Here is a 22,667-nt window from a genome sequence, read left to right on the forward strand (position 1 = left end):
ATTAACCTATGCGTTTGGAAAGCGACCTACATCACACTTCGTAACGTGACTCTAATGTCATGTGACTGAAGTAACCAATAGTAGCGTGATTTTACCAGCTGCTTGGAAAGTCACGTTGCTTGTCACGTTGCGTACGGTGTGCTTCCGAGTGGTGTTGTGTGTTGGTAATGATTTGTGTTTGTGCGTTTTGAAAGGATCGTGTAATATTTATTAATACGAACGTAAACATCATAGGTATGATTGTGGCGTATTCAAGATGAAATACGCGTTGATATCGGTTTATATTTGACTTGGATAAACTAATTATGAGCGGAGAGAAGAGACAAAAGCATTCCGTACATTGGTTTCGAAGGGGACTTCGTCTGCATGATAACCCTAGTTTGCGTGAGGGGTTAAAAGGTGCTACGACCTTCCGGTGTGTGTTTATTTTGGACCCCTGGTTTGCAGGTTCTTCGAATGTTGGAATCAACAAATGGAGGTAACTATTTGCTATGTTACACCAGTCTTTCTTTGTTTTATTTTTGATGTTTTTTTTTAAATATTTTTGGAATCCTCCAGTAAGCTCTAATTTGGAACTACTACCTACCATATTTTCAACATACAATTACTTAAAGCATTGCAGGTAAAACCCCTGAACCACTTGAATCCTACCCTAAACATTTAATGTACTGTCATTCAGGGTAACATTGAACCACATTTCCTATATTTCCTTCTTTGGAGATTTAATAACAATTAATTTTCTTAATCTCTCAGTAGAAAATATATACCCCTGACATTCATAATGCCTGGTTCTACGTAAAATTGCAATTTATGTGGACTTAATTATACAAATATATATATTTTTTATCCTGGTGCAAAGTTAGACTGACATTCATGGTAACTTTGAACCAGTACTACAGAATCTACATAAGGAAAACTGCTTCAAATACCGCAACGCTGAGGATAATCAGAAGAATTCAAAAGTATAATTTTCTAAATTTCCTGATTTTTTTTTTTTTACAGAAAGCAGTTGTTTTGCACGGATATCCGTACTAGTGTATAGCTGTGACTGGTGCCGAGAGCTGTGGGAGCGTCGAGGAGTGTCTGAAGGGACGCGGGGTTGTCGCAGGTTCCTGCTGCAGTGCCTGGAGGATCTGGACCACAGCCTGAGGCGCCTCAACTCCCGCCTGTTCGTGATCCGAGGCCAGCCCGCCGACACCTTGCCCAAGCTCTTCAAGGTGCGCCGTCGCCCCGCCTAGTGTCGGTTGTAGTCTCCACATCTTCTTCAGCCAGCAGAATAACTATTTCATGCGTTATACATGTGAAACTAGCTGCAGTTCTCGTGCTTCGCTGCAGGCGGAACACGCGCACCGGCTGATCGAGAGTTCTGACCGCCCCCGGGCTAATTGTGAGGACGCGCCCCCGCCGGGTGACAAGTCAGTGTTTGTTTTAAGTGCGCTTTTTAAAATTTCAAATGCATATTGTTAAAATCAGGGAGTCCCAAGCTTTTTCAGTTCACAGCGCATTTAGTTTTAGTGTTTTGTCTCGGTCTAGATGAAATATGTAGGGTAGATGCAATGATGCTAGATTAATAGTGCATGCAAAGACACAATTTCAGCGCCCCCATCCCCCCCGAACCTCGCACCCTAGACTGCAGCCTAATTAGCCTGAGGGTTAATCAGGCCCTGAACACTTGACTGCTCATAATGCCCCTCCTCGTAGGTACGCCGAGTACTGAGTATCCAAGATTTGATCAAGAAATACGAAAATTCTGCTTCAAGGGGCGCTTTCCCTGAAATATTACGTAGATGCATGACCTTCCTCATTTCCTGTTGGTCGAGTGTTTAAAATTTCATCGAGATTGGAGTAAAACTGTAAATTTGTTTTAAGAAACAAACAAACGGAAACTATATGTATAAATAGAGACAGAGATAAAAGTTTCTGTTTCTTTATTTCTTACACAAATAGTGTTTTCCTCTGATCTAAATGAAATTACACACTTGACCTTCCAAATGCAAGGAAGGTTACTGCCAACATGAGATGTTGAGATAACCAACACCTAGAGCAGAACTTTGATACTTCTTGACAAAGTTTTGACATTGAATTGTTTGTTTTCTTCGTCTCCAAGGTAACTTCTATTGCATTGTTGATGCTATTTTCCTGTCCATGGCAGCGGCGGCTATTACATTGTAAATGTTTTATAATGCATCGGCACAAGGGAAGCCAGTTCGTTTTGTGGCCAGAACAGTTCCACAGTTAATTATAGCGTATTTTGAAGCACTTTCATCTCTTACCATTGGTGGATGGCTTTCAAACTAATTTTAAATGTGCCCATGTGCAAAGTAATGGAAAGTGTTCTAAAGTGAGGTGTGCTGCCTTCTTGTACACAACGGCCGGATTCAGTGCTGTGTGTTCCCAGTCTCTTCCGAGATACTGTGTGGTTTTGACTTCAGATTTATGTTTAGAAAAAACAAAATTATATTACTTTAAATTTGAAGGTGAGGGTTGTAAACAAAATTATTTTTTTCTGGATTAAAGTGGTTTAACTTAGATCATTGGAAAATAATTTCCTGAGTTTATTTGATGTGAAACGTCATGGAAAGTGAAGTAAAAGACTAATTTTTATTTCTGCAGCTGCAATCCTGATTGTGTCTTTCAGAAGAGATGGTTGTATCTTTTCTTTAAAAAGTGGTAGTTTTTAGTTATGATGGTGCAACTAAAGAATTATCCACAGAATTGTGCGTTCAACTGCTGTAGCACAACTGAGGTCTTTTTATGTGATTTTTTTCTTCAAATTTTTACTTCCCATTCATGTGTTCTGATCTGGCTGTTTGAAAATCCTGAAATATTTGTCTGGGTTTTGAAGTATGTGTTCCACATCTGCCTTTAAAGGTGAAGGTAGGCGAGGCTGCCAGATAGCAGGAAGCAGGGCCCAGAATGCATCTGGGACGTAACAGCTCGCAGTAATGCTTGACGGGAGACCGCATCTGAAAGTCAGAGCAGCTTCCTGCGGAGCATTACCATGCTGTTCAGCGTTCATGCTATCTGATGCATCGGGGGCTCGCTCGGTCGAGTGCTCGCCAGGTATCGACCGGCAGGGGTCGTTCCTTAGCAGCTTAGCTTCCAGCGTTTGTGGCGTGTTTACGCTCATTTGTCGTTTGATCGCTTCTTGTCATCGTATCAGCGGGGCAGGGAGTGGCAGAAGCCTCTCTCATAAGCAGAGGCAAGATTTTATGAAAATTTTTGATAAAACTAAAATAAAACAGAAATGTGTGTAAACACGTATATATATTAAAAAAACCCATTGAAATGCGAGTTAATTTGCCATTCTGAACTGAAGTGCCGTTAAGTTCATGAAATATATTAACATTTTATTCAAATCACTAAAATTTAATTTTTTTATATATATTCAATTTATTAAGTTTTATTATTTTAGTATGTGGTTTAACTTGATGTAAGCTTTTGGACATACGCCATTGATAAGTACATGTATGTCTGTAGAAGAAAACTACAAAAAACACAAAAGACAAAAACCCAAATTAAGCAAAAATTTGCTGTTGTCAACAGGATATAAACACCACATAATATTCCATGACAGGAATATGGTCAACAAACAAAGAAAAACAAAGAAAAATTGACTAACAGAACGAAAAAACCCCCACAAATGATGACAGCACAAAAATATTGAACCCAAAAAAATTCAGCCCAACAGTTGAAACAAGACAAAAAAAACACGACAAAACGAAAAGACGAAACAAACACAATAGTTTTCCAAAACAGAAACAAGCGAAGTTTCGGGAACTGCTATCTGCTCCCGTCCTTAGGCAGAGACACACATGGTACGAAAACACAGGTGCGACTGAGTAGGGGCTGGAAATATGGGGGTACAGTAGAACCCTGTTATAATGTTTTTCAAGGGAGCACAAGAAAAAAACATTATAAGCAGGAAATCTCAATTTAGCACTTAACAATGTTTGAGCTTTGTACCAATGGACTCAACAAGCTATGTAAATAACTTTAATGTTAAAACCAAAGATAGTATACTTGATACATGAATTTTCTGAAACAAGCCAACAATTTTTCAACTTTGTCTTATTCCCTGGTTAAATTTTGTTTGTCTTTAAAGATACACTGCCACATTTTTTTGTAAAATTGTGTCACGATTCATGACTACAACATTAAGAGTGAGAACGTCTACTCCTTCGCCACCTGAAAATGTTTAATTTTGGGATTCCTACGTATGAATGAAAAAAAAAAAATTATTTGTAAGCAATAGAAAACACTTTTAGTTATGCCCTCGCTCAATGGTTGGCAACTTAAATATCATAGGACTATGTACGTGCATCTGAATACCCACTGGAATTTCAAGGAAGAAAAGAGTTGACTAAGGGTACCAACTGACACGTAACTATGAACATTGTGTACCTTCAGTATATTGCATAAAATTGTATTTTAACAAACTTCATGTATTGTATGGCAGTGATTCTAAACATAAACATACATAAAGGAAACTTTTTATCGTAAGTGTTGGAATAATTTGGTTTTAAAACATTTTTTCCCCATTTATTGAATGTTAGAAAGCAAACATTACAAGCAGGAAATTACACTATTTATGAACGTTACATGCAGGAAATAAATACATTGTCCTTATGGGGGAAATATTGGGACTTTAAAAATATGACATTATAAGCAGAGGGTTCTACTGTAGTTATCAGAGAAAGGACTACATCTTGTTCAGCCAATGGCAGACAAGCTGACTCCCAATTGGCTGTGCACCATGGAGTTAGAGCGGATTGGTTATTGTTTTGTGCTGCAGGGATGTTTCTCTCTTAATCAAAGGTCATTCGCACTCTAGCAGTCAGCCTGGTCGGTCGAGCTCTCTCCTCACTAGCAGCAAGATGCCAAACCCGCACCGAAAGAGGAGGGGAAACCACCGCGGCCACAAGCACACCGAGCAGTGCGAACCTAGCCTAGAGGCAGACTGCGACAAGGACTTGTCGCCGTTGCGCTCAGAGAGTGGTCGAATTATCGACTTCTACGAGAAGATCTACGAGGATCACATGCCCGCTGGCATCGGCTCCCTGGCTTTCTGCTGCATGATCAAGTGGGATCCAGCCATCGAGCCGGGGAAGCTGAGCGAGCTGGTCACTGGATACGTGGAGGACTACGACGATGAAGAGTACCAGCCAGAAGTAGATGTAGTGCCGATCCGCAGCGCAGCAGGCACCACAGAGGCGTTGGTGTATCTGCGTGATTCGGCCTGCCTTGACCGTCTCAAGAGAGTGCGGGACTCAAGGTACCGCATTCGTACAACACATGCGGCCGTCCGCATTGCATCAGACCCGCCGGATTACCTCGGATGGGGCATCTACTGGGATGTGGTGCAATGCGAGGAGCAAGCAAGGCAAAACAAGAATAACCACAGCAACGACAGCTCATTCCAGACGCCTGAGCTCACTCCAGAGCTGCAGGACTGCAGCACACAGACGGACAAACCAGCAGGGCTCCGACACACCTCGTGTCAGACGCCCGCCGCAGCCAAGTGGAAACACTCTGGCACCCAAACCGCCGTTTTTACGGCAGAGAAAGGTACCAGCACTGCAGCCACAGCACCAGCACCAAGTCAACAACAGCTGCGCACGCCTCGAGACCGCCCAGTGACGCCGGCCCCTCCAGCCAAGAAGAGGGAGGCGGCCGCCACTGTTGCGCGGGAACCAAGACTGCAGCCTGCTGCAGAACATCGCCAGCAGCCTCCGCAACTGAAGAGAGTGCCCTGGCACTTTGTCGTCCTGCGGGGCGGCGGAGGGGCTGGGGTACCGACCGAAGAAGTGGAGTCTGCACTGCACGAGGCCGGCCACAAACCGACCAAGTGTTGGCGCATACGCAGCAAGGCAACAGGGCGCCCCACCGGCCTTCACCGAGTGGCTTTTGCTACATTTGAAGAAGCCACTCGACTCCTGGAGGCCGGCCTAGCCACCAAGGGCGCACAACTCGCAGCTGAACCAGCTCATAACAGACCGCAGCTCCCCAGGGCCTGGGGCCGCACCGAGCTGCAGTCTACTTCGCGCGGCGCAGTGCTGCAGTTGGCAGAAATGTTAACTGCGGTTCTGAGCCGCGCTAGGTACACACCGAGCCAGCCGTGGGCAGAGGGGACTTGTCCCCTCCGCCGGCCTAGCCCCTCTTCCCGTTAAAGGGAGGGGGTCAGCAGCCCACGGTCTAGGAACCTCGCCACACACACAACACACTAGCTAACACAGTAAATCAGTCCAGCCTCTGCCCACACGCAAATAAATAAATCAACACGTTTTTAATAACAACATATAAATCAAAACAAACTGAGCAGCCAAGGCCAACTGCTCAGCTTAAATTAATATTTTCCCCCCTTCCCACGCCCTTTGAATTTAAATTTAAACTTAAAGGGAGGGCTGGACAACACACGAGTTTAAAGTAGAGTCACCACACGAAATTAAAGTAGATTATACCAGGTCATTTGCAACAAAACACAGCTTCGCAGCTTATTTAAAAGTCATTCACAAAAAGTCAAAACCGAATTCACATTAGGCAAAACAGGAGGTAATGGGTCGGCAGTAAGCCACCTGGTACTCCTAAAGGGTCGCGGAGTTCGATGCCAAGTTGCGGCATTCGGGCCCCGCGGCCCTCACGGGCGATGATGTTATCCCTTTATCAGTCAGACGAGAGTCTGCTGAGGGGGTGCTTCATTAAGCACAGATACTGAGCCCCTCTTAATCAAAGGGATCCACATATTTTTTAATTCAATGCTCTGCTGGATGAAAACATTTTTACTGCTAATAATGAAGGCTGATTCTTTGATTTTGCTTTTTACTTTATCGGGTTCTTGTATGAGTGGTGTGGAGTCTTCCCAGAGAATATTGTGGCTATTTTCCCATGTATGTTCAGCAAGTCTGGATTTTAGGGTTTCACCCTTCTTGCAGTTGTTTTTGTGTTCTTTGATTCGGGTGGATAGAGCTCTGCTAGTTTCACCTACGTACACGTGGTCACATTCACAGGGGATCTGATACACAGTTGTGAGTTTGTAATTTTTCTGTGGCTGGTTTCACCTTGGTAACAATACTTTAATAGTAGATTTAGAACGGAATGCTGTTTTAAGTCCATATTTGTTTCCCAGGCGTATAATTTTTTCTGAAAGCCCTTGAACATACGGAATGACTAGGGTTCCTACCAGTTTCTCGGTTTCTGTGGATTTGAGTGTTTTGTTGGATTTCATATGCTGTTTGATGGTGTTGATGGGTAACCATTGGCTACGAGTTCCTTTTTTATATGATTGTGTTCAACCGCAATAGATTTCTCATCAGAACAAATAATCTCAGCTCGGTTGGTTAGTGTGTGAATTATGCCAGTTTTTGTTGTTTTGGGATGGTTGGATGCAAAATTAAGGTATTGGCTTGTGTGTGTGTACGTTTCCTGTATACTTTATTTTCCAGGCTGTTGTTTTTTCTGCTGACTAGTACATCCAGGAAAGGAATGCTACCATTGGTTTCTTTTTCATATGTGAATTTTATTGATGGCCTCAGAGAGTTGAGGTGGTTCACAAATTCCTCCAAAGTTTCAGGTCCATGTTGCCAGACAGTGAAGGTGTCGTCTACATAACGGAGCCAGATTTTAGGAGGGCTATTACTTTTGCCAAGTGCTTCTTGCTCAAAGTTTTCCATAAATATATTGGCCATAAATGGTGAAAGAGAAGAGCCCATTGCCGTGCCATCGGTCTGTTTGTAGAAAATATCCTTGAACTGGAAATATGTCGTGGTGACACAGGGGTAATCATTTCCATGATGGATGGGATTGGTATTACAGTTCTGTCCTTTAGAGTTGGCTCAGCCTCCATGGAATATAATGTGGTGTTTATGACCTGTTGACAACAGCAAATTTTGCTTAATTTGTGTTTTTGTCTTTTGTTTTTTTTGTAGTTTTCTTCTACAGACATACATGTGCTTAGCAATGGCGTATGTCCAAAAGCTTACATCAAGTCATGCACTCCCATTGCACAAATATTTCAAAGATAATAGTATGTGGTTTGTTGCCAAATTGTCAGAACAAGCTGACTGTAAAGATCAATAATGAGTTTCAACTGATGACGCACTTGTTTTGACCCTATAGTTTCTAAGCTGAAAATAAAACCGTAAAATCTTATCTCTACTCATGAGGTTCAGGGTTCATATGCCTCCTTAATTTCCTTATAAAGTCCTTAATTGGTCTTTAATTGAATAAGTGCCCTTCAAACTCTTTAAACTTCAAAACTTTTTAATAAAGACTGCTAGTGTACAAATAATGTATTTTAATATTCATTTGTTTCCGACTTGGCAGCAGATAACACATGCACACTACAATTTGCGAATTTCGGGCCCAGTGATTCGATTTGATATGTAAAAATTTTTTGAATTAATTATTCATTATTAGCATCTCCCAAAAATTTGTGTTTTACTGTCCTACTTTGAACTTATAAAGTAAATGTAATTAGTGATCAAATTAAATGTTAGGGCCATGGATTTCCGATACACACTATTCTTGGGTCACACATGTGCTTCAGAGAAATTTCTGGACAACTAACCAACAAATTTATTGGTTGTGCATTAACTGTGTGTTAAAATTTTTTTTTTTCAGTATTTTGTGATATTGAAAATAGATTTGTACCTCTTGATAGTGGTAAAGTGGACAGTTTGCCCTTCGTCTGTGGTAGGTAGTTTTTTTTTAACACATTAAAAACTTGTAAATTTTGCACTGTTTATGCATCTTATGTTTTTTTTTTAAAATTGGATTTTAATATGTTTTATAGCAGCTATTACTATTCTCATCCCTGCGTTTAAGTGTGCTACATAGTTAGTTTGTTCTTTTCCAACATCTCTGTGTTACAATGTTAGTGCCGGAATGCGACCCGAGCGATCGTGTGCAAGACGGAGGAGCGTTGTCGCCCAGCTGCTAGGTCTCCGGTCGTGTTGCAGGAATGGGGCACCACGTGTCTCACGTTCGAAGAGGACCCGGAGCCGTTTGGGCGCGTGCGGGACCAGAACATCATGGTGATGTGCAAGGCCCTCAACATCACGGTCGTAGTGCGCGTCTCGCACACTCTCTACGAGCTGGAGAAGTGAGTCGCACACACACACACACACACAGTGCTGGATTCTTAGGTATTCTGGTTGATGAACATTTTAAATGGAAGGGCTACTTTGAACTTATTGGTAAAAGACTAAGCATATTCTCGCTTAAGGGTCCCGCCTACCTGGGCACACATACGGTGTGCAGAGCTTCAGGAAAAACAACGCGATTTCAAAACTACTCAAGATATCCGAGTGGGGCCTATTTACGACTAGCATTTAAGAGTTCGCTGAGGGCCGAAAAGTACTTTTAATTTCGGATTAAGTTTTTAAACTTTTTTTTAGAAGCGTTAAAATGCCTAAAATGCGTGTTTTCAGAGTAATTTTTAGGCATAAAACAATCAGTACAGATTCTTGAAAGCACTTAAGGGGCTTGTATAACACCTTTATCTTTATTTCTCAGCCATTTAATGTTACGGTCACTGCTCAAATTTCACAGTTATCCTGTGACGACGAGACGAATGAGCGCCAGTTCAGAGACTTGCGCTTAGAGGCTATACCGCGCTGGAAATACCAGCGAGCGTCGCACTTATCTTCCCGCCTCACTAACACACATACACCCCTGACGAGGCGGGCCCCTTAAGAAACAACACTGCCTATGTGACAAAAATCACGTTTTTCAGGAGAGCTTGATAACTTTATGCGCCATGCTGGAACTTAGTGATAGCCGGTGTTAGAAAAAGACCATACCAGCGCATTCTGTTGGATTTACTGCAAATACACTTTGTGATGAGAAGATGCTAAATGCTTACTTTTCCATGGAGAAATAAAAAACTAATTTTCAAAAAAATAAAATATGTGACGTAGGCGGTGTTTTTTTACTTAGGCAACTTTCTACAAAAAGCAATTTTTGTTCGAAAGACTTATGCTTATTTTAATTCAGTCAGTCATTTCCCAAGGCATATTTTGAGGGATCAACATCCTTGAACTAAATACTGTCCTTGTATTACAAACAAGAGCAATTGGAGGAATACTAAATAAATAAACATTTACAGTAACATTGTAGCCCCTTTTCAGAAATAATAGTGTTCTTGTTGTACCGTGCATACTATCTACAAAACTTTTAGCTGGGATTGTCTTCTGCTTAAATACCTAAATGTTATTACAGCAGAATATCTCACTGTAATTTAAACTTCTTTAATTTTTTTTCCTGAATAATATTTTTAATGTTTATAATTCTTAGATTTTAGCAAAGTATTTTTTAATCTCTAATATTTTTTATGACTGTTGTAGTTTTATGTCTGTGTATATTATTTACCATTTGTATATGTGATGTGTCCATTGTGTGAAAACACTTGTCTGTCTAATGGAAGTTATAAAATAAAGAATAAATAATGCACAAACTAGTGTTAACAGAAGTAGAAATCAGCAATGGCCAATACACGGGTAACACTCCACGGAAATTTGCGATTAGTGGTTTCTGGAAACGGTGGACAACGGAATACAGATCCTAGTTTCTTCCACCTGCGCCATTTTACTCCGTGTCTGCTGAGTGGGATCACCCTGCCAAGAGAACTGTTCAGAACTTTCTGTGAAATTAAAAGTGAAGGAGCACAATCTAAATTGCTAACATGTGATGAGGCAGTGTCATACTTAGAATAAACGTTTTCACCAAATCCCTGTGACTTCTAGAAACAGGTGGTAAAATACAAGGATAACAGGCTATCCCGACCATTGTCTGACGTTGCTTGGTTTGTGGGGGCGTAGCCGCGATGAAAGAGGACGATTTCACCGACGTTTCGGTCGACGTTGCAATCGCCATCTTCAGGCTTCAGGATAGCAGTTACCTACTAACGTCTGTGTAATCTTGGCCCTTGATGCGGCTAGAACCCTCAGACCTAGAAAATTTATGTGGTAAAATAATTTTGTTTGGAAAACAGTCATATAATGGCATAGATGATGAAAAATATTTGGTCTGCCTTGATAAGTTATACATAGAGACCAGAAAAAATTGCGGGTTCAATGACCTCCAGGATAGACTCCAATATCCTCTACACACTCGGGCAAATACCAACTGTTCATTGGCCGCTGACGTGTGAGTCGTCTCGACTGGGTGGCCTGTGATTCGACACTTCTATGAATGAGGGTATCTGATTGGCCCTCAGTCCTCCAGATTAACAGTGAACGAATGACAGAAGCAGCACTAAGGTATAATTATTTAAATTTTAGCATAACACGAAATGAACCCGCGAATTTTTCAGGTCTCTGGTTATACATTGTAAAAGTATAAGCTTCCGTTTAGGCGAAGAGAGAGTAAAAATTTGTACCTGTAAGTTATTTTTGTGAAGAGAAATGATTATTGATTGTGTCTGTAGAGTGTAGAAGCAGGTGGGAGCGCCGCTATGACGTGTGACGCGTGTGTCGCGCAGGATCATCGAGAAGAACGGCGGCAAGGCGCCGCTCACCTACCACAGGTTCCAGGCGGTGATCGCGTCCATGGACCCGCCTCCCCCGCCGGAGAACACCATCAGCCTGAAGCTGGTGCACTCGGCGTCCACGCCCGTGTCTGAGGAGCACGACGAGGTGTTCGGCGTGCCGACGCTGGAGGAGCTGGGTCAGTAGCGGCCTCCGCCCCTGTCGGCCCTGGCTCAGACTGTGGTGATGATGGAGGCTGGATTTCATTGATTTCTTTCAGAATATTCCAAAATATATGTATATTAATTTTAAAAAATTAGCAAGAAAAATGTTAAATTTTTATCAGGAATTTTTTTTTTTTTTTTTTTTTTTCCTGTTTTGGGTAGACATGGTGTAAAAGAGCCTTTTATTTTATTAAACCCAAAGTAGCCAGCTGAAAGAAAATACTAAAAAATAAATTTATGAATTTTAAAATTAAAAACAATAATCCCGGTGAAATATTTTACGTCTAACCTGAAATATAACAAATGATTATTGCTGGACTGCATGAGGAAGGCTGTAACCTGGGCTGTTGCGCGGTGAGAGGCGTGACACGACGGCCGTGCTGCTGCAGGCTTCGACACGGAGGGGCTGAAGCCCCCGGTGTGGCACGGGGGGGAGTCGGAGGCGCTGGCCCGGCTGGAGAGGCATCTGGAGCGCAAGGCGTGGGTGGCGTCGTTCGGGCGCCCCAAGATGACGCCCCAGTCGCTGCTGGCCAGCCAGACGGGGCTCAGCCCCTACCTGCGCTTCGGCTGTCTGTCCACCCGCCTCTTCTACTACCAGCTCACCGACCTCTACAAGAAGGTGCTGCCCCGCCCCGCTCTTCCTCCCCTTCAGACATTACCGCATTCATCACATCCACCCCTCAGGGGCGTAGCCAAGGGTGGATTTAGGGGTTAAACCCCCCCCCCCCCTCCCTAGCACCAAATCTTTAATTAATTTCTTATTCATCACTCAAACAAATTTCATATTAAAATTAATAAAATTTTTACCATTACAATATTTAAATTTAAGTACCGAAAACTGCTAAAATAGCACTATTTTACACCTTAAAATCCAAATTTTCTCGGGGGAGGACCCCTGGCCCAAAAGGCTTTACTATGTGGGGGGGGGGGGGGCATGCTTCTTAACACCCCCCATACACAAATCTTGGCTACGCCACTGCACCCCCCCCCCCCCCCTCTCCATCTTCCTCTGGTTGGCCGCCACTCGTATTGCGTTGAAAGATGAAACTAGCACTTTAGGGAGAAGTGGGATGTCAGTCTTTTATTTGTGTTTCTCGTTTTCTCTTTTTGTATTTACCATCATGCAGAACAGAGTTACTGGGTTTTTTTAATGATAGAATAAGCTGACTTTTAATATACATTGTAGAGGCAAAAAAATAAGTCAAGATTCATTGTAATGACATGTTTTACCGAAGTATGAGAGCGACGTAACCTTTGGTTACAAATGTCCTGGATTGAAGAGTTTATATTGTACTTACGAGTGAAAATTATCCTAGTGAAGTACTACTTTGTTATGAGGTTCAACAGTGTAGTATTATTAGTATTTATATAAAATCTGTGACTAAGAAAATTATTTAATGTTGATGGAAACCTTTGTAAAGTAGGTAATTTTTTTTTTTTTTTAATATTTGGTACATTATATTATAAAAAAAACACAAATGACTAAACCTTTTACTGAAACAAAAATATTCAAATTTTGAACTTGATGGTGTTTTATGTTTAGTTTAGTTACTTGGGTAGTTGTAGGAAATGCACACAGTTTCTGTCTTCACTGTTCTACTCCTGAGGAATGGGTATAATGAATGTTGTTAAAAGAGTTCAGTGTTATCATTCTCTTTGTGTTGTATCTCTCAGTGTGTACTGCTCTGTGAGAGTGTTCTCCGCAGTGCTGGAGATGACGTGTGTGTGCGTGCGTGGTGTGCAGATCAAGAAGGCGTGCCCCCCGCTGTCCCTGCACGGACAGCTGCTGTGGCGGGAGTTCTTCTACTGCGCGGCCACCAAGAACCCCAACTTCGACAAGATGCAGGGCAACCCCATCTGCGTGCAGATTCCCTGGGACCGCAACAAGGAGGCGCTCTACAAGTGGGCCAGCGTGAGTGGGCCTCGCTCCCTTTCCCCCCGGGAACATCCGCTACGCTCACTGTAACTGTGTAACACAATCATGGCTTGGGTCAGTAGAATGTTCTGTGTCTGCCATTGCATGGGCGGTTCCTTTGTTCGCTCAAATGCCTTTTGTGATTCAGTGAATCTCATCCACGGGATTGCCCTCGCACGAGTCGCTCAACTAATCCCGTTTTTCCCAGCCGGAATTGTGTGCACGGCACTCCGGTCATCCTTCACAGAGTCGCGACCCACCCGCACAATGTTCCTCGCATGACAAACTCTGATGGTGAATTTCTAGAGTCCTTGCTTTTTCGTAAATGGAATGATAAAATTACGAAAGTGGTGTTTTTCAACACTACAGACCCACCTATATGTATCCTAAAATTGGTGTTTTAAAATTTCGATTTTTTTTTGGAGAATTTACAGTTTATAAGTTAAAATAGGTAGCCTGTGCAGTGATGTGGCCGCCGACATATTATTGAATAGCGTAGCCGAGACTATTCAACGAGAGATGTACCTGATCATGTTGTCGCTGCTCAACTGTTTACTTGATACTAGCTGCAACATGACCTGTGGTTCTCCAGAGAACCTTAGGAATACAGCATAGCCTAGAGCCTAGACTGTTCTCTAAAAGACAGGGATGTTTGATGTCTGTATGTTAAGACCAGGGCCATGCCTTTTATCAATTGTAATTATTTTTCCACCCTAACAAAGCACAATTATGGTGAAAAAGAGGAATTTCTATGACTTTTCCAGTTTTTAAAGTAAATTCTCTGACTTTACCTGACCAGTTTCAATTTCCTGGATTTTCCGACATTCTAGATTGTGTTTATCCTGTGAATAGAGTAGGTCGTAAACAATTTATTTAAATTAATTGCATACTATACTCTTAGTAAATTATGTTTAAAAATATCACATTAGCACGTGTGTTGAAATAAATTTTTGAAATACATAATACTGTATGTATGCAAATATTCAAATTTTTGAATATGAATTACAAACGATTCGATTCAACCTCAAATATAAGGTTTGGGAGATATGATTTGTTACTTGACATGCCAAAAATGCAAGTAGATTGTTCAAAATAAAAATATTAGCAAAAAGATGGTACAATGCAAGATGGTGGGACCTACTAATCCCCTGTATCACTAACAATAAACCCTGTAGAAACTAAAGATGTCGGCAGAGCCACACTGCCGAAGTTGTCAGCCAGAATCCATCTGGAGAGCTCCCGAGGGTGGGAGTGGCTAGGTTGGTGCCGAACTCAGAATGTGCAGAACCATGGAGGCCAAATTAGAGACCTTTCTTGGTGTTGACATCGTCCCGGGCTGCGCCCCTCTCAGCCCGATGTGCCACCACCTCTCCCCTTACACGCTGCAAGCCCCCTCCTTCCACCCCCACCTGCCAACGTGTGTGTGTGTGTGTGTGTCGGCCCGCGCCCGCCGATGTGACGTCAGTGCTCCGCTCCCGAGAGTTGCCGAGCGAGGACGAACAGGCAGTGAGTCGCGAGCACTGCGAGAGGAAGGAGCTTTACGCACCTGTCGTCGGTCTCGGAGGTTTGTGAGTGCTAGAGGGGGGAAACGGGCCTCGCCACACACGGGCTACGTCACGGTCCTGAGAACAGAGTAGCCGGGTGTACACGTGGTGGCGCCCTAGGATTCGACGAACGCTTCAACCCCCATTGCAGTAGCAGTATGTTAACGTAAAGTCATAATTATTGAGCTCACAAGGTGAGAACCTTCCTGACAGGAGAAGAGTGCTGCTCACAGTGCGAGTGAAGCAACGTGCATGTGTCGGTGTGTGGTCGCAGGGGCAGACCGGGTTCCCCTGGATTGACGCCATCATGACGCAGCTGCGCGAGGAGGGCTGGATTCACCACCTGGCGCGCCACGCCGTCGCCTGTTTCCTGACGCGCGGAGACCTCTGGATGTCCTGGGAGGAGGGCATGAAGGTAGCCTGGCTTCCCCCCGTCTGGGTCGGGTCCTTGCCATCAGCACTGGGGACGGGGCGACCCAATCCTTGCTATTCAAGGATTCGTATCAAGGCCGATGTTCACCTCCTGCAATTAGTATTATAGTTACAGTTGTTTGAACTTCTGTTTCGCATGCTAACTGTGTTTATTATGTAATAATGCCCATGACATTGTATATTGTGCTCCGGTATCAAGGTTCGTTCATAAATAAAATAATTTGTATCACATGGCATTGAGGTTATGTTTGCACAAGAAAGATTGTGGTCTGCATGATCAACATAGTTATATCATGATTAACATACAAATTATTTGAAAGTGTATTGAATGTTTAGAAAGCAAAACATTATTACATTATGGAAACTTCCTGTAAAAATAGTTCTCTTTGTGTAAACAAATCCACGTCAACAATAAATCACTAACATAACACAAAAGTAATAGCAAGCAACTCTTAAGAAATAATAAAACGGGAAATTCAATGAAATTCTACAGTTTTTTTTTAAGTTTTTTTTATGTATTGAGCAAAATTTCCAAATTTGGAAACAAATTTTTATACAAGATAACTTATTTCACCAACTAGTGTCACCTTGACTGATAGATGATGCACTCAAAACACTAAAAATAAATCTGCACGTACTTACTTGTTTCAAAAATCCATCAACATTGTAATGTAAAACATGAGTTATTAATAACAGTTGTAAGATCAAAAAGGAGTAAAATAAATTTACCAATCTTTATAGTACATACATTTTTGTAAAAACTTCATGCTAAATACATTACATTTAATAGACAATTACATATACAATTTTGTGATTTGAGTTTAGTTTTGATTAAAAATACTAATTAATCCAATGATACAAAGTATTGACGTACTTTTTGTTGTTATTTTGGTATTATCGCAGTTCGCCCTATGATCATGCCCCTGATGCTAAGGGAACTGTGACGTGTGGTGTGAAACGCGGGTGGTGCCCCGGAGACGCAGAACTGGCAGCCGGGTGGCGACGAGGCGGTGCGTGTGCTTGCCGGCAGGTGTTTGACGAGCTGCTGCTGGATGCTGATTGGTCGGTGAACGCAGGCATGTGGATGTGGCTGTCCTGCTCGTCCTTCTTCCAGCAGTTCTTCCACTGCTACTGCCCCGTGCGCTTCGGCCGCAAGGCGGACCCCAACGGCGACTACGTCAGGTGAGCCACCGTCCGCCGTGTTCCACGCGGGCACGGTGGCAACAACCGACACTTTGAAACTACTATTTATTTATGCTCAATAAGAAAGATGCTTTGAAATATTAAAAAATTGTTAATTCCATTTGAAAACACAAGAATTTCTCAAAACATATTTTAAATTTTTTTATCTTATTTAAAAAAAAAATATTCCTAGAATTTAAATAACTTAATCTATGATTCTTCACACATTAGCGCAGATTGGTTCATCGCTCTGCGCCTGTTTTGTACTAGTTCTAGCTAGAAAAAGTCTGAAGTCACGCAGTCACACTTTAACTCATTGTACTGCAGTGTGAAAGCCGAGGGACACCAAGGCTACGCCATTAGCCCGTAACGCCGATGGTCAAGAAATTTCAAAATATTTCACTGAAAGAAAGTTACTTTGTGTCTGGTCACAGACCTCGGACGTTAAATTGTCATTTAATACATTCTGAAAAAGTTTTCATGATCCACCGACCGCATGCAAGTGCTCCTGACTACCGCTGAATGATGACCAATGAGATAAAGTGCAGTTGCCTGCCACCACGCAAGGCAGAGGCCAATCAGAGCCTTCCACTGTTCTGGTTGGCTTGGGCTGTTTTGCCAACATCAGACAAATCGCCCCCGATTGGCGAAACAGCCCAGCCAACCAGAAGAAAGGAAGGCTCTGATTGGCCCACAGCAGCAGCCAATCGGGAAGCACCTTCCCCCTCGGGCGAGAGTATATAAAGGGCAGGACAACAGGTTAAGAACCTCGGTAGGTAACTGCTCCCTGATGACGGCGACTGCAATGTCGACCGAAACGTTGGTGAATAATTCGCCAAGGACGCGGCTACAAGCTACTTGATGTAACGTTGTGCCTGAGAACGATAGAAGGGGCAGGGTCAGGGCGGTGATGCGTGGGCTTGGTTCAGGCGCTACCTGCCCGTGCTGAAGAACTTCCCCACGCGCTACATCCACGAGCCGTGGATGGCACCAGAGTCGGTGCAGAAGGCTGCCAAGTGCATCGTGGGCAAGGACTACGCCCTGCCCATGGTGAACCACGCGGTGGTCAGCCGCGTCAATATGGAGCGCATGAAGCAGGTGTACCAGCAGCTCAGCAAGTACCGCGGCTCCGGTGGGTCCCTACGCCAAACAACACTTCTTATTTAATACAGTACTATTATATTTGTTTAGTAATTATTTATGTGCATTTATTATTTTTTACTGATTAGTTGTGAATTAAATAAAAGTTTTCAAGCACAGGACGTTTTAAAAGAGTGTGCTCATTACCTGAGTGGAGCTGTGTGTACCTGTGTGGAGCGTTGTGGAGCTGTGTGGAGCATTGTGAACCTGTGTGGAGCATTGTGAACCTGTGTGGAGCGTTGTGGAGCATTGTGGACCTGCGTGGAGCATTGTGGACCTGCGTGGAGCGTTGTGGACCTGCGTGGAGCGTTGTGGACCTGCGTGGAGCGTTGTGGACCTGCGTGGAGCGTTGTGGACCTGCGTGGAGCGTTGTGGACCTGCGTGGAGCGTTGTGGACCTGCGTGGAGCGTTGTGGACCTGCGTGGAGCGTTGTGGACCTGCGTGGAGCGTTGTGGACCTGCGTGGAGCGTTGTGGACCTGTGTGGAGCGGTGTGGAGCAGTGTGGACCTACGTGGAGCGGTGTGGACCTGTGTGGAGCGGTGTGGACCTGTGTGGAGCGGTGTGGAGCATTGTGGACCTGCGTGGAGCGGTGTGGACCTGCGTGGAGCGTTGTGGACCCGCGTGGAGCGTTGTGGACCTGTGTGGAGCGTTGTGGACCTGTGTGGAGCATTGTGGACCTGTGTGGAGTGGTGTGGACCTGTGTGGAGTGGTGTGGAGCAGTATGGACCTTTGTGGACCTGTGTGGAGCGTTGTGGAGCGTTGTGGACCTGTGTGGAGCGTTGTGGACCTGTGTAGAGCGTTGTGGACCTGTGTAGAGCGTTGTGGACCTGAGTGTACCTGAGTGGAGCTGTGTGTACCTGAGTGGAGTTGTGTGTACCTGAGTGGAGCTGTGAGTACCTGTGTGAAGCAGTGTGGAGCGTTGTGGAGCTGTGTGGGGCGGTGGTTGATACTCACGGCACGCTGTGTTGCTCCTGGCAGGGTGCGTGCCCAAGATGGCGCCGGCGGGCGCGGAGGGCAAGCAGTCCCCGGGGCCTGACTGCATCACGGCCGTGCAGTACAGTCCGGCCAGCAAGTACGCCGTCGTGAAGGAGGAGACAGGCAAGCAGGCCGGCGCCGTGTGAAGCCGTGAAGTGCGCGATGCCGCTCCCTCAAAGTATTTTTCTAAGTACGTAATACTATTTTTTTTTAGGTGTGTTCCTCGTGAATACATTTAAAATCTGCCAGTTAAAAATGTGCTAGTGGAACTGTTAAAAAAGTTTTAATTTTTAATGTTCTGCATACTGAATGTGCATCTTTCTACAAGACTTTTCGAGGTGGCCACCAGACCGGGAACATGGAGAGACACGCGATTGGCTGTGAATTATTTTTCCGGCAAGAACCCAGTTGACCCATGAATTTTTGAAAGCTATCAGAAATTTTCTGTTTTTTCTTGCGACATGAAAAAATGCTTATTTGAAAATCTACTCGCTGTGTGTACAAACTGCGTCACTTAATGCCATTTTGACTGGTGCTGTTCACTTTCTCACGTTCTGCACGGTGAGAGAGAGATGTGATAAGAGACTTGACAGAGGTGGGATAGCAGATGATGCACACTTTCCGTAGGGTTTCTTCTCTCTTGTGGTTTGATTATTGTGATGTATTTTTTTTATTTCACTGTGTAAATACTACCAAATTGTGTTTTGGAGAAATACTTTAGCATGAATTTGATTATAAGTATACAATAGTATAATTTATTTCAATTTGATGTTAATGAACTTATTTTTTAGTTGTGACTTTTTTTAAAAAAATAGATTTGACATTGCCAGTTCACCCTGCATTTTTGTTGAGTTTTGTTGTTTTGTTTTATGAAATGTAAAGTTTTTGGGCTGTGAATGTATATGTTTATAACAATATGGGCAGAGTGCAGGTAATGGCTAAGATCTCGGTAATAGAGTTTGGTTTGAATCTAACAAGTGTTTCAACTAACACTGTGAGCCCATTTTTACATTAACAATATAAATGGTTAACTATAATCAATTATTGATATGCATATTAGCGGTTCAGAGTTCATCTCTGTTTTTGTTTGTTGCTAGGGCTGGGCTCTTCAAACTTGAATCAGTCCCGGAGTTTAATCTGAAAATTTGAACTTTGTGGGAATTATTTATCTGTTTATCGAAGTACGCTCACACAGAAGTGTGGTGACTGATCAACACGCAAGCCTGCTCTCTGTTGGGCTCCGAGTACACGACTGCAGTTAGTGGTACGCTACATGCTTGGCAGTTGTGTTCTGCTCACTGCTGTCACCGTATTTACCCACGTATGTGTCGCAGATTTTATGCAGATTTTTTGTTGAATAAAATGTACTGTGATCCATGTGCAAAAATTACCATTTTGGGTTATAATGACTATATGCTTAATTAACTAGCCTGTGTTGGTTTTTAATAAATATGTCACGAGTAAATAACAATTGTTTGGTTAAAATATCTCGGCAGTGGGTGTAAAGCATCGGGAATTGCGCTGTTAACCTACGTCTGCCGTCTGTCGTGCGGCTACTCAGCCTGCTGCCTGTCGTGCGGCTACTCAGCCTGCTGCAAGTGACGTGGCTGCCTGCCGGATTGAGAGAGGAAGAGGGGAAGGGTTATGTGTGTGTGCACGCGCGGCAATGCAGCAGTGTTTATGGTTCTCTCTCCTCCTCTCCTCGTCGTGAACTGGCACTATACACAATTATCACTCTTTCTGAACAGGTTTTTGTGATGCAACTGTGGCCAAACATTGTTTATTTGCGTGAGAATTTCCTACGCTTCCTCCGGAAATTTTTAATTCATGACAAAACTGCTGTAAAGAACGTTCTTGTTTTTATTGAAGAAGCTGTCAAAAAAAATTTACAAGGTTGTTTCCTTCTTGGGGGAAGACTGGATGGGAAACATGGGTATTAATATAGCATTATTTTCCTTTGTATTTTTTGTTTGATAGTGCTAGGGCATAGGAAGAGTATTGGCCATAAAGGATGAAGAGGGGAAAGATGAAGGACTTAAGTGCCAATAAGCTGAGACACGGACCATAAAGACATCGCTTGTATTCTACTGGAGACAGTTATATGGCACGACTCATTTAAAAGTGACCCTTACGGTGAAAATGTTAGAATTTTTTGCCCAAAATTAAGGGTGTGTGTTATGTAGGAACGACCCTTCTGGCGGGTAAATACGGCATTTTTACATTGGTCGAGCTTTTTTTTTATAGGCTGGTGTAAATGACCATTATTCAAAGTTGATTTTGATACAACATAATTGACTGTCTCGGCAGTTTTCCTGGAAAGGTTGCAGTGGTTAGCAGAGGTCAGCAGTGTTTGACAGTAATTGTTTAGTTATCTTGTGTTAACGTCCAGCTAAAAAAAAATGTATAATGTACTATTAAGGAATTAGAATCAAGTTTCAAGTTCCAGATTTGAATCTGGTTCAAACTGATGTGAAACCACACAGACCTACGTATTGCTTCCGACCACACTTGCTTTGTGATGGCCTGCTGCTCTTCTTTGGTAAATGTTAAGCTTAGGTAATAAATGTGAAGTTAAATTTTTCGTATCACTGGCCAATAGTTTTTCTCGACTGTTTTGTGCAATAATTGTTGGAAACAGTTGTACTTAATTGTTTCAAACTAAATACTGTAAAAGGCGGCTGTCTGAACTGCATCTTAAAAAGACTTGCAGTTCACCACAAATTAAACACTCTTGACATCTTTTGTACTGTAAAATATAATAATAAATATGTATATAACTTTTTAAAGTAACAGGTGTTTCTGTTCTGTTATATCATGCTTTCTTGGAGTTTGTTCACAATTGTCACATATATTGTATCTTTGTCAGTAAATTTCACAAAGGCATTCTCCTTCATAAAGGCAATTCACGTGGTTTGTATCTCCTCCTGCCTTGTGAACGACTTTTTACTCTATATGGTAACAATGTGTAGTTTTGGCCTGTGTTTAAATATCACCGTATGGTACCTGTAATTATATTTTCTCTTGTTCAAATCAGAGCAACCATGCACTGCAAGAATGAACGTTTGCTTCAAAACTTATATGATTTGTTTAAAGAAAAGCATTTAGTGTTTCAATGACTCCATTTGGCCTTTCCGAACAAAACCTAACTCTATAACATGTAATGAGTTATCAGTTGAACTTGACTAAACATAGTCATTAAGTAATTTTAATTGTATTTTAAATCTTATTATACTTGTCTACTTTTTTAAAAAAATTTAAAAATGTGATATATTAAAAAACTCTATATAATAGTAAGTTTAAATAATTTTACAATAAAAATAAAATCTGTCATAATTTATTTAATTGAATGTTACTAATAGCCAAACCTCAATTTTTAAGACAATGCCCCGAAATTAGTCTGGCTGATTCACCTGTATGTAGATATTAGAAGCCTTCCACTCATTTGGACCCCTGAACATACAATTTGATTCAAAACTTATTATTATGTAACTTGAGAACACAGAAGTAATATTTACACATCTGAGGTGGAAATAGGGCAAAGCATCTCTCAGGGTCTTCATCAGAACCCCAGGACCCAAGTGACATAGTCCTGTATTCAGTGGCGTAGCCAGGATTTGTGTATGGGGGGTGTTAAGAAGCATGGGGCCCCCCCGCCCTCCCCCGGGAAAATTTGGATTTTAAGGTGTAAAATAGTGCTATTTTAGCAGTTTTCGGTACTTAAATTTAAATATTGTAATGGTAAAATTTTTATTAATTTTAATATGAAATTTTTTTGAGTGATGGATAAGAA

At 42.6% G+C, this 22,667-nt stretch overlaps 2 protein-coding genes across 2 annotated transcripts; both read left to right on the forward strand.

The window, feature by feature from the left end:
* Nucleotides 1–33: 33 nt before the first annotated feature.
* On the forward strand, nucleotides 34–20,342 carry LOC134532139 (cryptochrome-1-like). Its single transcript, XM_063368487.1, has 10 exons — nucleotides 34–478; nucleotides 1,109–1,217; nucleotides 8,958–9,100; nucleotides 11,480–11,664; nucleotides 12,079–12,308; nucleotides 13,434–13,601; nucleotides 15,423–15,563; nucleotides 16,611–16,762; nucleotides 17,692–17,894; nucleotides 18,881–20,342. The coding sequence occupies exons 1-10, from the start codon at nucleotides 306–308 to the stop codon at nucleotides 19,021–19,023; spliced, it is 1,647 nt and encodes a 548-aa protein (XP_063224557.1). The 5' UTR covers nucleotides 34–305; the 3' UTR covers nucleotides 19,024–20,342.
* Nucleotides 1,239–8,948, forward strand: LOC134532140 (uncharacterized). The gene is made up of 2 exons (XM_063368488.1): nucleotides 1,239–1,415; nucleotides 4,835–8,948. The coding sequence occupies exons 1-2, from the start codon at nucleotides 1,288–1,290 to the stop codon at nucleotides 6,168–6,170; spliced, it is 1,464 nt and encodes a 487-aa protein (XP_063224558.1). The 5' UTR covers nucleotides 1,239–1,287; the 3' UTR covers nucleotides 6,171–8,948.
* Nucleotides 20,343–22,667: the final 2,325 nt, after the last annotated feature.

Source organism: Bacillus rossius, chromosome 5 (assembly GCF_032445375.1).
Source record: "Bacillus rossius redtenbacheri isolate Brsri chromosome 5, Brsri_v3, whole genome shotgun sequence".
Taxonomy (NCBI): domain Eukaryota; kingdom Metazoa; phylum Arthropoda; class Insecta; order Phasmatodea; family Bacillidae; genus Bacillus; species Bacillus rossius.